Source organism: Vombatus ursinus, unplaced genomic scaffold, assembly GCF_900497805.2.
Source record: "Vombatus ursinus unplaced genomic scaffold, bare-nosed wombat genome assembly UNPS02014775.1, whole genome shotgun sequence".
NCBI classification, from domain to species: Eukaryota; Metazoa; Chordata; class Mammalia; order Diprotodontia; family Vombatidae; genus Vombatus; species Vombatus ursinus.
The window spans coordinates 4313360-4325781 of NW_020954553.1; the positions used below are offsets into that span (position 1 = coordinate 4313360).

At 43.2% G+C, this 12422-nt stretch overlaps 1 protein-coding gene across 2 annotated transcripts in view; it reads right to left on the bottom strand.

The window, feature by feature from the left end:
- PHC2 (polyhomeotic homolog 2) overlaps nucleotides 1-12422 on the bottom strand; it is a 103402-nt gene that overhangs the window by 38025 nt on the left and 52955 nt on the right. For both annotated transcript variants that reach the window (XM_027864370.1, XM_027864369.1), the window contains exons 8-9: nucleotides 775-1211; nucleotides 236-401 (exon numbers count right to left, since the gene is read on the bottom strand). In XM_027864370.1, coding sequence (XP_027720171.1) covers nucleotides 236-401; nucleotides 775-1211 — 603 coding nt within the window. The remainder of the gene's footprint in view (nucleotides 1-235; nucleotides 402-774; nucleotides 1212-12422) is intronic.

Genomic DNA, 12422 nt, shown 5'->3' on the forward strand with positions numbered 1-12422 from the left:
GCTTCTTCAGCCTCCTTTCTTTTGAATTAACTAGACACTCCCCTTTCCCCCCAGTTACCTCTTTCTGTTTTTCCCTGTCTCCAGATCCTATTCACCTCGTCTCCTTGCTGCTTCTAGGTGCTTTCAGTGACTACCAGTTTCCCACTCACTTCGGTGCCCACGTCAGATGTCCAAGAAGCAGCTGAGGAAAACTGTCTCCTCTCCCCAAGGAATCCTGCCCTCCCACTCCCCCTACCATGTGCTGGAGACTGCTGAACATCAGAGCTTGTGGGCTGGAGTGGACCAGCAGGTGGGGGAGTGAGGGTTGCTGGTTGCTGGGCTGCTGGGCTGGGCAGGGTCTCAGGAAGACTCTTCTCCCTGGGCATTGCCTCCTTCCAGGCATCTGGACCACATTGTTGGGTCTGTCAAGGAATAGGGGAGAAATGGTCTCTTTAGGAGTTGCCCCCATCCCTCCCACCATATGCTTGAACATTCTGCTGAAGATGGAAGCACAAGCACTGGGACACAGCTCTTGGGATGGGAAATTGACAAGGATTTTGAAATCCAGATTTTGTGGATCCAGAGGAGCTGTATATACGAAGATCTGTTATTTTCTTTGCCCTGCCCCTCTTTGGATAAATGGTACCTAAGACGCTCTTGAAATACCCAGGCAGATTCAAAACACTCAGCCAGCATCACATCCCACACTGGGAAGAAGGATGCCAAGTTGGGTGTGACATGCCTCAGCTGTGGCTATCCAAAAGAGGGGCAGACCTTGGGGCCTGGGTAACTCACCGCTGGTGAAGCAGGCTGTAGTTGGAGAATGACAGCTGACGTGTGCTGGAACCTGCGCTGGGGGGTGTGGAGCGGGCCCTCAGAATGTCCATTCTGGGGACCAGCCTCCGGGCTGGAGGGCTGCCCTTGCTGGCTGTTGCCAGGTTTGTGCTGATTGGTAGCAGGATACTGCAGTGGGAGGGCAGGGATTGCTGGGCCTAGTGACATGGCATGAACTTCAGGGCTGGGTTGTATGGTCACTCCTGGCAGAGCTGAGGTAAGCTGGGATTGGGACTGTGATTGGGGCCGGGACTGTTGGGACTGCTGGGACTGCTGCTGTTGCTGCTGCTGCTGTAGAAGTGGCTGTTGCTGCTGCTGCTGCTGGATGACAAACTGGGGTTGCAGGTGCTTGGATGGGGACTGTGGAAGGAGTTGGTGTGGCTGCAGCTGGGTGTAGGCTAGGGGGGAGAAAGATTCAAGTTAGGTAGCTTGGCTCAACTCAGCCTTGGCTCACATTGTATCCTCCTTCCTGGCCCCCACCACTTCCACCCCCATTTCATACCCCCTTGCTTTCCCCATAGAACCAAAGAGCCTAGTCTGGTCCCTGACACAACAGCATTCCCAGTCTTGTAAATAGCTTCCTGAGATTTATATACTGAGTTCCTCAGGTTGCCTGCTGATCAGCTATCCTGCTGATTTTCAAGGTTCATCTCTTCTCACATCATCCGAGTGACTGCCCTGGAGTCTGGAGATAGCTGCAAGTGCTATCTCCCTCCTCTGAACCCCTACGATGCTTATTACGTGTACCACTCATTTGGGACTTAGTGTTTACTACTTTGTGTGGTTAGTTGCCTTTTCACATGTCTTATGTATATTATCTTCTCAATGAGAGGAGTCCTGGTGGGTCATCACCTTCTCAAACTTCTTTGTATCCCCCTCAATTTCTAGCACAGTGCACTGGTACACAGCAGGGTCTGCCCCTACTCCACACCCTTGCCTCTGGAGCTGCTGAAGGCATCTAGTTAGCTTGAGTGGATGACCACTGGGCCTTGCCTTCTTTGTGTGTGCCCCTCCACAGAAAGAGACTCCTAGCTAGAGGTCTACAGTGAGCCATGGTCATGTATGGGTACCTCGAGTTATTCACAACTGGTCAATTATAATCAAATGCACATAGCAAACAAGAGTGAATTTAAATTCTAGGGCCTTGAGCCAAAATTTCAGAAAAGATTCTGAATGCAAAATAAATAGATTTCTAGCATTCTCAGGAAAGGCAGGGACTGCCTGGAAAGTGCCTATGTTCACGACTACATATTTGCAGCCTGGGATTGAAGTCCCAGAGAAAAAGAAATAACTGGATCAAAGAATCAAACATAAACAAAAACCATAAAAAAGGTAGAAAAGGAATATCTCATTAGTAGAGGGAAGTAAATTTCTTAACCGTTGAACAAATGGAAGAAAAAGTTAAAGTTATGACAAATGTATTTGATTATATAAAAATAAAGTAAAACATGCAATTAAAAATACAACCAAAGTAAGAAAAATAAAAGATTGGGGGAAATCTCCAGAGCAAATATAGCAGATTAGAAACTCAACCTGTGGAATCTCTATGATGATATAAATTTTCAGGGTGAAGCCACTTGTCTCAGGTCCATCAGAAGATGTCACCTTTCTTGCCTCATCCAATCACAGAATCACAAGATCTGAGAATAGGAAGGGACCTCAGTGGTGACCTAGCCTATCTAATCCATGTGGGAAAAGAATCCTTCCTATATTGTACCTGATGAGTGGTCATCCAGTCTTTGAATAAACACCTCCAAGGAAGGGGAGCCCAACACTGGTGGAAGTAGCCTCTTACACCCTGGACAACTCAACCCATTAGGAAATTTCTCCTGACCTCTAGTCTGGATTAGCCTCTGTGCAGCTTCCATCTCTCACTCCTCATTCTGTCTTCTGGGGCTAAATGAAGCAAGACGAATCCCTCCTCCACACGATACCCTTTCCAATACTTGAAAACATTATTTCCCTCCAAGATTTCCTTCAGGTTAAACATGCCCAGTTCCTTCAACTAAAGGTCATACAGCACAGACTGGAGGCCCTTCACTGTCCTGCCTGCCCTCCTCTGGACACCTTCCAGCTTATTCATGTCCTTAAATCATGGTGCCCAGAGCCACCCACAATACTCTGGATGGAGTATTATGAGGGCAGAATATAGTGGGCCCCTTAACTACCCATTCATGGAACTTATGCCCTACACAATGGAGCCCAAGTACATTAGCATTTTTGGCTGCCTCATCACACTGCTAAGTCACGTGGGGCTCAAGGTCTAAGAAAGCTACCCGATGCTTTTCAAAACTGCTGTCTAACCAAATCTCTTCTATCTTGTACTTAGGAGTTTTTGGTATTAAGATGCAAGATTTTACATTTATTTCTAATGAATTTCATCTTACTAGATTCAGCCAACTGGGGTCAACAGCCTGTCAAGATTCTTTTGGATCCTGATTCTTTCATCCACTGTTATGTGATCATTAGGGCTTTATTGCTTCTCATATGCTGTTTACTGATTTGTGCATATGTTCTCCCAGTAGAATGTAAACACCTTGAAGACAGGAAATATTTCATATTCGTTTTTTGCATCACCTTGTGTCTTGTGTGGAGTAGGCACTCAGAAAATATTTGTTGAATTGAATTAAATTTATATCAGCAATTTTCAAAAAAAGGAAATGTTAAACTATTACTTGAAAATGTTCAACTTCACTGATTATCAAAGAAATGAAAATAGCTCAGATATCAGCTTACCTCCATCAAAAATAAGAAAAAGTAACAAAAACAATGTGGGCAGAGTTGTAGGAAAAAGTACAGAAGAGATGACTCCTAGCTTTGAAATGTTTTATCTGTGGGCTCCAGGGTGAGTCTCTCTAAGCCTTAGTCTCCTTATCTGCAAAGTGGGGATAATATTACTTCCATTAAGTACCTTGCAGCATTATCTTGAGTGAATTGTTTTGTAAACCTCAAAGCACCACCTTCATGTTAACTGTTACAATCATTTGTACCTGCATTACGAATTATATTTGTCTCTGTGTCTTTAAGGAGGACACATGCCTTTGTCTCTGCAGCAAGGTTTCGACTAGTAGTCACCAGCTGTGTCCCTCCCTCCCTAGTGTTTCTATGGTTTTCTGGAGGTTTCTCCAAGCCTTGGGTAAATTTGTATTGCCTAGTCCTAGTCAGCAGGAGGGATGAAAGGAATGACAAATCAGAAAGGTGAATGGAAAGTGTTTTTCCCTATATCCCCAAATAGTCATCAGGTAGGGATGACTGTTGGAGGGCACACTGCCTGCACCCTGAATTAGGTAAGAAGGGGATGATGGAATTCAGTCACCTTAGCTTGGCTGGAAGAGAGGACTGGTGGAGCCCCGCAAGTCAGAAATCTTCACAACTACCTGAAGGGCTCTTTCGTGAACCAGATGGGTCCTGACTAAAACAAAAGAATCGGGAATGCGGCAATGTGTCCAACCTCATTGTAAGAGCTGTAACATTTTCCTGAGGTAGATGAGTAGATGGCAGTAGCAGCAGTTGCTGGGAAGACAGCAATATGCTGGTGCAGTGCAGCCACAAGCAGAGTTTCCAAGTCTCAAAGGGAGTTAAGAGACCAAGACAAAGCTGAACTTCACATTCACTGGCACTGAAAGGGAACATGGGGGAAATTAGTGCTGAGGGGAATTGTGAACCCAAGAACCAACGGAAGGGTCAAAACCTAGGAGCAATGAGGCAAAGAGACATGATGAGGATGTAAGAACAAACCTGGACCATGCCTTTCAATGGTATCATGAATCACGTGGACTGTGCAGGTCCTGAGGAGGAGAGCTGACTCTCGAGCAACCCTGATCTCAACTGGAAACCCAGTCTCCTTGGGAAGACCTTAGCTTTAGTTGGGGGACTCAACTATACATTACTATAAATCAAGAACAGCTAAGCCCCTGGGAAAAGCAGAGCTCACCAGAGGGCCTGACTGCTTGAGTCCCTAGCAATAGTCAGTCCTTTCTTCCCCTGGTGGAGAGTGAAGGAAGTGGTTCAAATCTAGCTTGGGAAAGTAAAGGGATACATTGTAGAGAGAATTTTGTTCAGATAAAGATTGGACTAAATGGCTCCTGGGGTCCATCCTAACTCTTTGATTCTGTGGGAGTAAATCCTGATTACCTTCTAAGGCAACTCCTCTAGTGACAGAACAGGAAGGTGCCTTATGGGAGCTGGGGCCTACAGCAGGGAAGGCTTTTTGGCCTGCATACGGGTTTAGGTATGAATCCTTCTAGCACTTGTATAGAATTAACTTTTTTTATGTTCTGTGCCTCAGAAGCCAGATGTATATACGCATGGGAGCTAAGGGTCTCTTCAGAAAAGCTAGAAACAAACCAAACTGACCTGAGCCAAAGGAGTAATTACTAAATTGCTTCCAAGAATGGACCTAGTTTGTATAAGCTCAGAATTTCAGGAATGGGCCAGAGGTTACAAGTCCTATTTCCTTCTTGGACTGTAAACCCCATGAGAATCCTAACAATGACTCATCCAAACTCTGCATCTCACTAGGAATATTCTATACACAACAGGTGTTGATCAAAAATTGAAAATCAAATTTAAATTTAATGGAAAGAAAATGAAAAAGGGATAGTCTCAATGATTATTATGGTTGGAAAGGTGATCACGGATAACCGAGAGAAATGTGGAATTACTGAATTCCTACTTTCCTTCTGTTTTCAACATTAAAGGCAATAATCTCCAGATCAGAGGATCAAAGAAAATAAAACAAAAATGGTTAGCAAGAAATTAAAATATAAGATAAATGAGATAATAAGAGCATTTAGCTTAAAGCTATTGGGTTGGATAGAACTGTATTCTATGGCACTGAAAATCTTGTAGATATGACTGCTAAACCACTAATCTTTCATGGAGAATGGAAGAGGTAATGAAGGAATAGAGGACAGAGATGTCTCAATTTCCAAAAAAAGGGAAGAAGGTAGATTCCACAAAATACGGGATGCTGAGCTTGATGTCAATTTCTAGCAAATTTTTTTTTATTACAAAATAGTTAAGCTCAGAGCACCTTAGAAGAGTGATGGTCATTAAAAATCATCACAAATATATTAAAAGCAAGTCATGGCAGATCAAAAATTATAACCAGTACTCTTTTCTCATTAAACAGTGGAAGGTAGTTAATGAGAAAAAATAAGACTGAAAAGAGTCAGATTATCCTGAGGGCATTTGTAGATAAACTTAGGACAAGAAACACAAAACTGAACAGATCTTCCATCATTTTTATAAATGGTCTGTTTTTATCAGTGGATGATAATGGAACCATTATATCTGAACTGCCCAATTGACATAAAGCAAAGAAATAATTATTGAAAAACTTACAAGTCCTCTATATAACTTAATTTAATGAACATGTATTGTGTCTTCTATATGCAAGGCACTGCAGTAGGGACTGGGATACAAAGACAAACCACAAATACTCCCTCCTACCCTCAAGGAGCTAACACTTGCTGGTGGGTGGAGTGGGGCTATAACATATAGACAGATAAGTAAATATAGATTAATTTGAGAAGGAAGAGAGTGCTAACAGCCAAGGAAAATAAAGAAAGGCTTCAAGTGAGAGGTAGCACCTGAGCTGAGTTTTAAGGGGAGAAGCAAGGAATTCTAAGAGGTACAGTTAAAGAGGGAGCAAGGAGGAAAGCCTATAGAGAGGCATAAAGATGCAAGATAGAATGTAGAGTTTGGGGAAGAGTGAGTAGACCAGTTTTATTGGAAGAGAGGGGAGTAATATGAAATAAAAATTAACCAGGCTGAAGAATCTTCTTGAATAGGGTAGACCTAGAAGAAAGATTTGTTCTACAAAATTTGGATTTGGTCAAAAGGCTGCACTTAAGGACCTAGAAGGCCACACATGGCCTTAAGGCCACAGGTTCCTTGCCCCTAGACTAGGGTTTAAGAGAAAGTTGGCATGAAGAAGACAACTGAGCCCACAGGAGCTGAGGAGGTTATATGCACAGAAACCTGAGAGAAATAAGGTGACCTGGATGGTGATGGGACCAAAGGCTATGCAATACACTCATTGAAAGAACTAGGGATATTTAACCTGCAAGGAGAAACCTGTCTATAAGTAACTGAAGGACATATGGTAAAAAAAGATTAGATTTGTTCTGTTTGGTCTTAAGCGGAAAAAACAAGAAGCAATGGATCAAAGTCACAGAGAAGCAGGCTTTGGTTTGATGCAAGGAAAAACTTTTTAACAATTAGAGCTGTCCTAAAGCGGAGCTGGCTGTATTAGGACATGAGCTTCCTGCAGTGGAGGTCTTCAATCTGAGGCCAGTTGATCACTGTTCAGAGAGTCAAGGATGCTACAGAGGGGATTCCTATTTGGGGTACCTGATGGTCTCTGAGGCCCTTTCCCACTTTGAGTTTTTGTGAACAAGATGACTTTCATAAGTACTTTTATACAATGGGCTTTAAATGCAGCTCTGAAAATTTGCATTTAAAAATGTAAAACACATTCTTAGCTTTCCAGTCCTACAAAAACAGGCAGTTTGCTGAGTCAGGATTTTTTGAGATCCTGACTGAGTCATCCAATGCATTAGCTATAGCTCCCAGCTTTGATTCATTTGCAAATTTGATAAGCATGCCATCTCTGCCTTTATCTAAGTCACTGATAAATATGGCAAACAGCACAGGGCCAAGCACAGATCCCTGGTGAACTCCAATGGAGACAGCCTGCAAAGCTGCCATGGAACCATTAATGACAATCCTCTGTGTCTAGGCATTCAACTAATTTCAAATTTATCTAAATATGTTACCATCCAGTACACATCTTTCTTTTGTTGCCAGAAGAACAGTATGAGATATTTCATTAAACACTTTGAAAAATCTAGATAAATGACATCTACTGCATTCCTCTTAAAAATCCTATCAAGAACTGTTAGTCCAGCATGATGTTTTTAAGCTATCCTGGGTCTTTGTAATCATCACCTGCTTTTCTAGATATACGCTATCTCTTAAATGACTGAACATAGAATTATCCAATTAATAAAAATCAAGTTCACTGGCCTATAATTTATAGGCTCCAGCAGATACTATGACATGTCTGTGGCCACTGAAAGTCCAAGGTGATCGTTTGTCAAGCTTTGAGCATACCGGCAGAGGTCTCTACCTTTGTGCCCATTCCCTTCTCTGGAAGGTGAAAAGAAGCCAATTCAGAAGTCTTCCTTTGGGTTCAAGAGTCATGACAGTTTAGAGGGGAGGTGGCTATATGTGGGAAAAGGCATACTGTATCTGCTGCTGGCCAACTGCTTCTAATCAGTCTAGTCAGTGCTGAGTAGCTACAAAGCTTGCTGTAAGAGGGCCTATTGAAGTGGTTGACCTGCCAGGCATCCAAATTCTGGTTTTCCAAACAATGTCCCTGCCCCACAACTTGTGATGTCTTGGAACATCAAGGTAAACCTAGTACTAAATTGTCCCTGATGAATCTGACATTAGCTCTGTTGTGACAGAGCTAGTCTGGAGGTACTCTGGACATTTCTGGTCAGGACAATAAGGAGATGCCACATTCCCTCCAGACAGGGCCTCCAAGCTTTCAAGGCTACTTGTGCCTTGAAAAGCTCCTTTTTTCCCCTACTATTTAGCTCCTTTCAATTGCAGTCAGCTTGCAGGAGAAATAGACGTAGGACTGGTGTACAGGAGAGACCCAGTTTGATTTCAAGGACAGACTTTGTGTCAATCCACTGTGTCTCTGTGATGAGTCCCTATGACGAATCTTGGGTGTTCAGGTGTATCAAAGTGAGCTGAGTTAAACTAATTGTTATGATAATGGTATGCACTTTCTCTTTCCAGGATCTAGTGGTAAGCCTTGAGGTGTTTCAGTAGGTCAGTGGGAGGAACTGTCCAAGTGAGAAGTCTGGGGGTAAAATAGCTGGAGATTTCTGGAAAATGAAGAAACCATTGTAGGTTTTTTGGCAGTGCCAGGGTCCTTCAGAGGGATATGGTTTTAGCTGTAATCTAGGGATTCCCTTATTGGCTTTCTATGGGTTTCCAATTTCCCCATCTCTTCCAACTTCACAAACAGTGTTGCATGAAGGATGGCTTAGATGTCTGGAGGGGGACATCCTTATCACTGAGCTAGGCCACCAACCATTAGTCCAAAAAGTCTTGAAATACTGAGTTCCTGATGAATCCCCAAGGAAGTCAGAGACAAAAAAGGTTCATATATACAAAAGTATTCAATAGCTGTACTGTTTGTTGCTAGCAAAGAACTGGAAACAAAGCAGATGTTCACTATTTGGGGGATGGCTGAACAAATTATGATACTCAAATGATATTACCATACCATAAGAAGCAATAACTATGAAGAACTCAGAGAAGCACGGGAAGACTTACATGAACTGATGCAGAGTAAACAGAATCAGGAAAACAGACACAATGACAACAACCATGTCAATGGAAAAGACAATTAAAATGAACACTGATAATTATAATGACCAAGCTTATCCCCAAAGTAGAGATGAAAAAATATGCTTCACTCCCTTCTTTGAAGAGGTAGGGGACTATGGGTGTGGAACATTGTATAATTCAGCTGACCAGTTGGTTAGTTCTGCTGAATTGCTTTCTTTTTTTCCATCTTGTTCTTATTATTTTTTGTTATAAGGAAGTTAAGGGAGCAGAGAGGGAGATATTTGGAAATAAAAGTAATATAAAAGCAAAATATATCAATACCTATTATGAAATTTTAAAATACTGAATCATGAATCTGAAAAATTCCAATGAAATGCACAAACTGACTCATATAACATCATATTCATGTAGGTCATGACAGTAGGCCAAGAAGGTCATCTTCCATTCATTGGCATCTCATATATTGTTCAGACTGCATATCCCCTGTAGGTTCAATTCGTTGACTTATCACCACCCCTGCCAGTTGGTCCAGCAGGTTGGGTATCAATGGGAGGCAGGCCCAGATGGCTATATAGATATGGCAAAGCTATAATTCCCTTCTCTTTTTCCTGAAAAACAGTAACAGGGACTCTGATGAGAAGGCTGAAGGACTGGATGAATACAGCGTGCCTTTTCTCCAGCCTCTTTCTGATGTCTCTTTTTTCTGAACTCTTACAAACCTGTGGTCTCAGGCCTGAGTAGAGCTGATATTGGAATTGATGGTCTCAGGAACCAGATCAATGACAATTGATTGACCTATGTGGGGCAACCTCTTTGCCTCAAAAAGCATTATAAATATCCTGAAAGACTTTCTGGCTCAGGGACTGGCCAAGGGCCATAGTTGGATATAGCATATGTCTGCTCCAGGCAATGCTTTTGGCAGTGTTAGGAGTGCAACAATAGCTATATTATGCAACACTAGGCAGGAGACCCTCAGCACCACGAGGAAGAGGAAGAAGCAGCTTCCCTATAAGTGAAATAGTTTGCAATGTCTCCCTTTTTGCCAGACTTGGTCTCCTGGATCACTCCTGAGAACTGTTTCAACTAGCACTCCTGACAGGAGCACTTGCTCTTTAGGAACCAGGTCCCTAAAGTTTTCAGAGGCTCCTGAGTTTGCTCTATCTGGGATCCAGAACATTTGATCTGCAAGTTCAATTTTGAGAATTAAAACATTGGTGGCTATGGGGGAGGGACCAAGTGGCAGGTTGTGACCCCATGGTGGTGGGTAAGCTGATCCTTAGATGGCCGAGGGCCTGGGTAGTGCTCTGGGCTGGGAAACAGGGGTAGATCGGACATTTTATTCCCCTGAGCTAAACAGACTCCCCTCAGTCCCCATTATGTGTCAATAACCACTAAGTGGGTATAACTGACAGTGAGATTCAATGTGGTCATGTTGCCAGATGACCATGTCTCTTGAAAAGCCTCTGCTTGACACAATATTCTTTTCTTGGGAGTGTTATGGCCCTTCCTCACTCTACTGTACTGGGGTGGCTGTGGGCCTAGACAAAAGCCCATGGCAGAAGTGTTAGTGCAGCCAGCTCTTCAATAAGTCCAGCTGTTCCCCACAGCCCCAGCAGGGCAGGTGGAGCTCAGGGAATCTCCTACGGGGACCCTCCCGAAGTGCCACTTTTGTCCTTTGCCCCATCCCACGACATCCCCTTCTCTTTGTCCTAATGATATAGTACCATACCCTCTAAAATCCATCCTCCCTAATAGGAAGGAGAGCAACCTCATCTTTCCATATATTGAGTGGGGGCAGAATGGACTAATGCCTGAAGCTCTCTCCTTACTTGGCATACTGGGTTGCTGTGCTGTGACCAAACATTACATGTTAGGGTGGCACATTTTTTATGTTCCAGTGCCCGCTGTTGGGCAGTCCTTCTTTGGGGATGTGGACTTAAGAGAAAGCTCAGCTGATATGATGAGAAAAGCAGCTAGCTCTAGGCTAGATCTTAAAAACAGCTTCATCATGGCATAGCTCCCTGACTCTGGCATACACTGCATTCTGAGAAGCTGTGGAACAGCAGAAACTATAACCCCAGAACAACAGACACCCTTGTGAAGGACCTCACACTTACCACAATAAAGACAAAAGAAGTGAAAGATCCTGGAGCTTCTAACCACTGCTAGCAACTTCACTGAGCTGACCTAGCTGTCTCTCTCATTCTGTCTGTCTCTTACTCTCTCCTTCTCTCTGTCTCTTTCTTTTTCCATTTTTGTCTCTGTCTGTCTCTAAAGACTGGGCATCCTTATTTTGCCCAGCCTAGAAGTACAGGGGCTACTCACAGCCTTTATCTCACTACTAATTGGCAAAAGAGCTTTGACCAGCTCTATTTCTGACTCGGGCTGGATTGTCCCTCCTTACCCAACCTGGTACTAACCCTTTCCCAGGGGCTTAGCAGTGCAAACACTAGATTGGCATAGCCCTCTGTGGTTCAGAACACTAGAGCTCAAGAGATCCACCAGCCTCCATGTCCTTGGTATTTGGGATTCACTACCACACCCAGCTTCCACCTACATTCAAGACACTAAGTCTGATCAATGATACACTAGTAGTATACCTGATAATCTGAGAACACTGAATACATCAGTTGTATTTCTGGTATTTGAGTATTCTGAGATCTCAGTATTCTGATAAGCTGCAGCTCCTGATAGAGGTGACAGTGACATCAACCTTTCACTCAATTCATTTGTTTTCCATAGGGCAATCCCTCTACCTCCATGGCAGAAGCATCTCTTTCATGATACATACAATGCTGTGGCCTGTTCAACTTCCACAGCCCCATTCTCTTTACTGTCATAAGAAAAAGAATGACTCCTTACCAATGGTAAGGTTTTTTAAGTGCTCCTATTTACAGATGACAATATACTCATCATATCAAGATCTAGAACCCCACAAAGCCTTCTTAGATAAATCCACTGTAATGCAAAAGAAAATCATCCATCCACATTGGAAAAACAAAGTAGGCAAAAAATGAACATTGCTTAGATTATGGCATGAAGCTAGATGGACAACTTATCAAATGAGTCCAGTCATATGCATATCTCAGTCAGCCAATTCAGATGGACAATGAGCTGGGGATGGATCACATTTGAGATTCCAAATTGCTTCCAAAGTCCATGTCTCTAACACCAGTCTTTTCCTTGTGTTGCTCTGTGGCTAGGACACCATGATCCCTGTAAAGAAATAAAGTGAC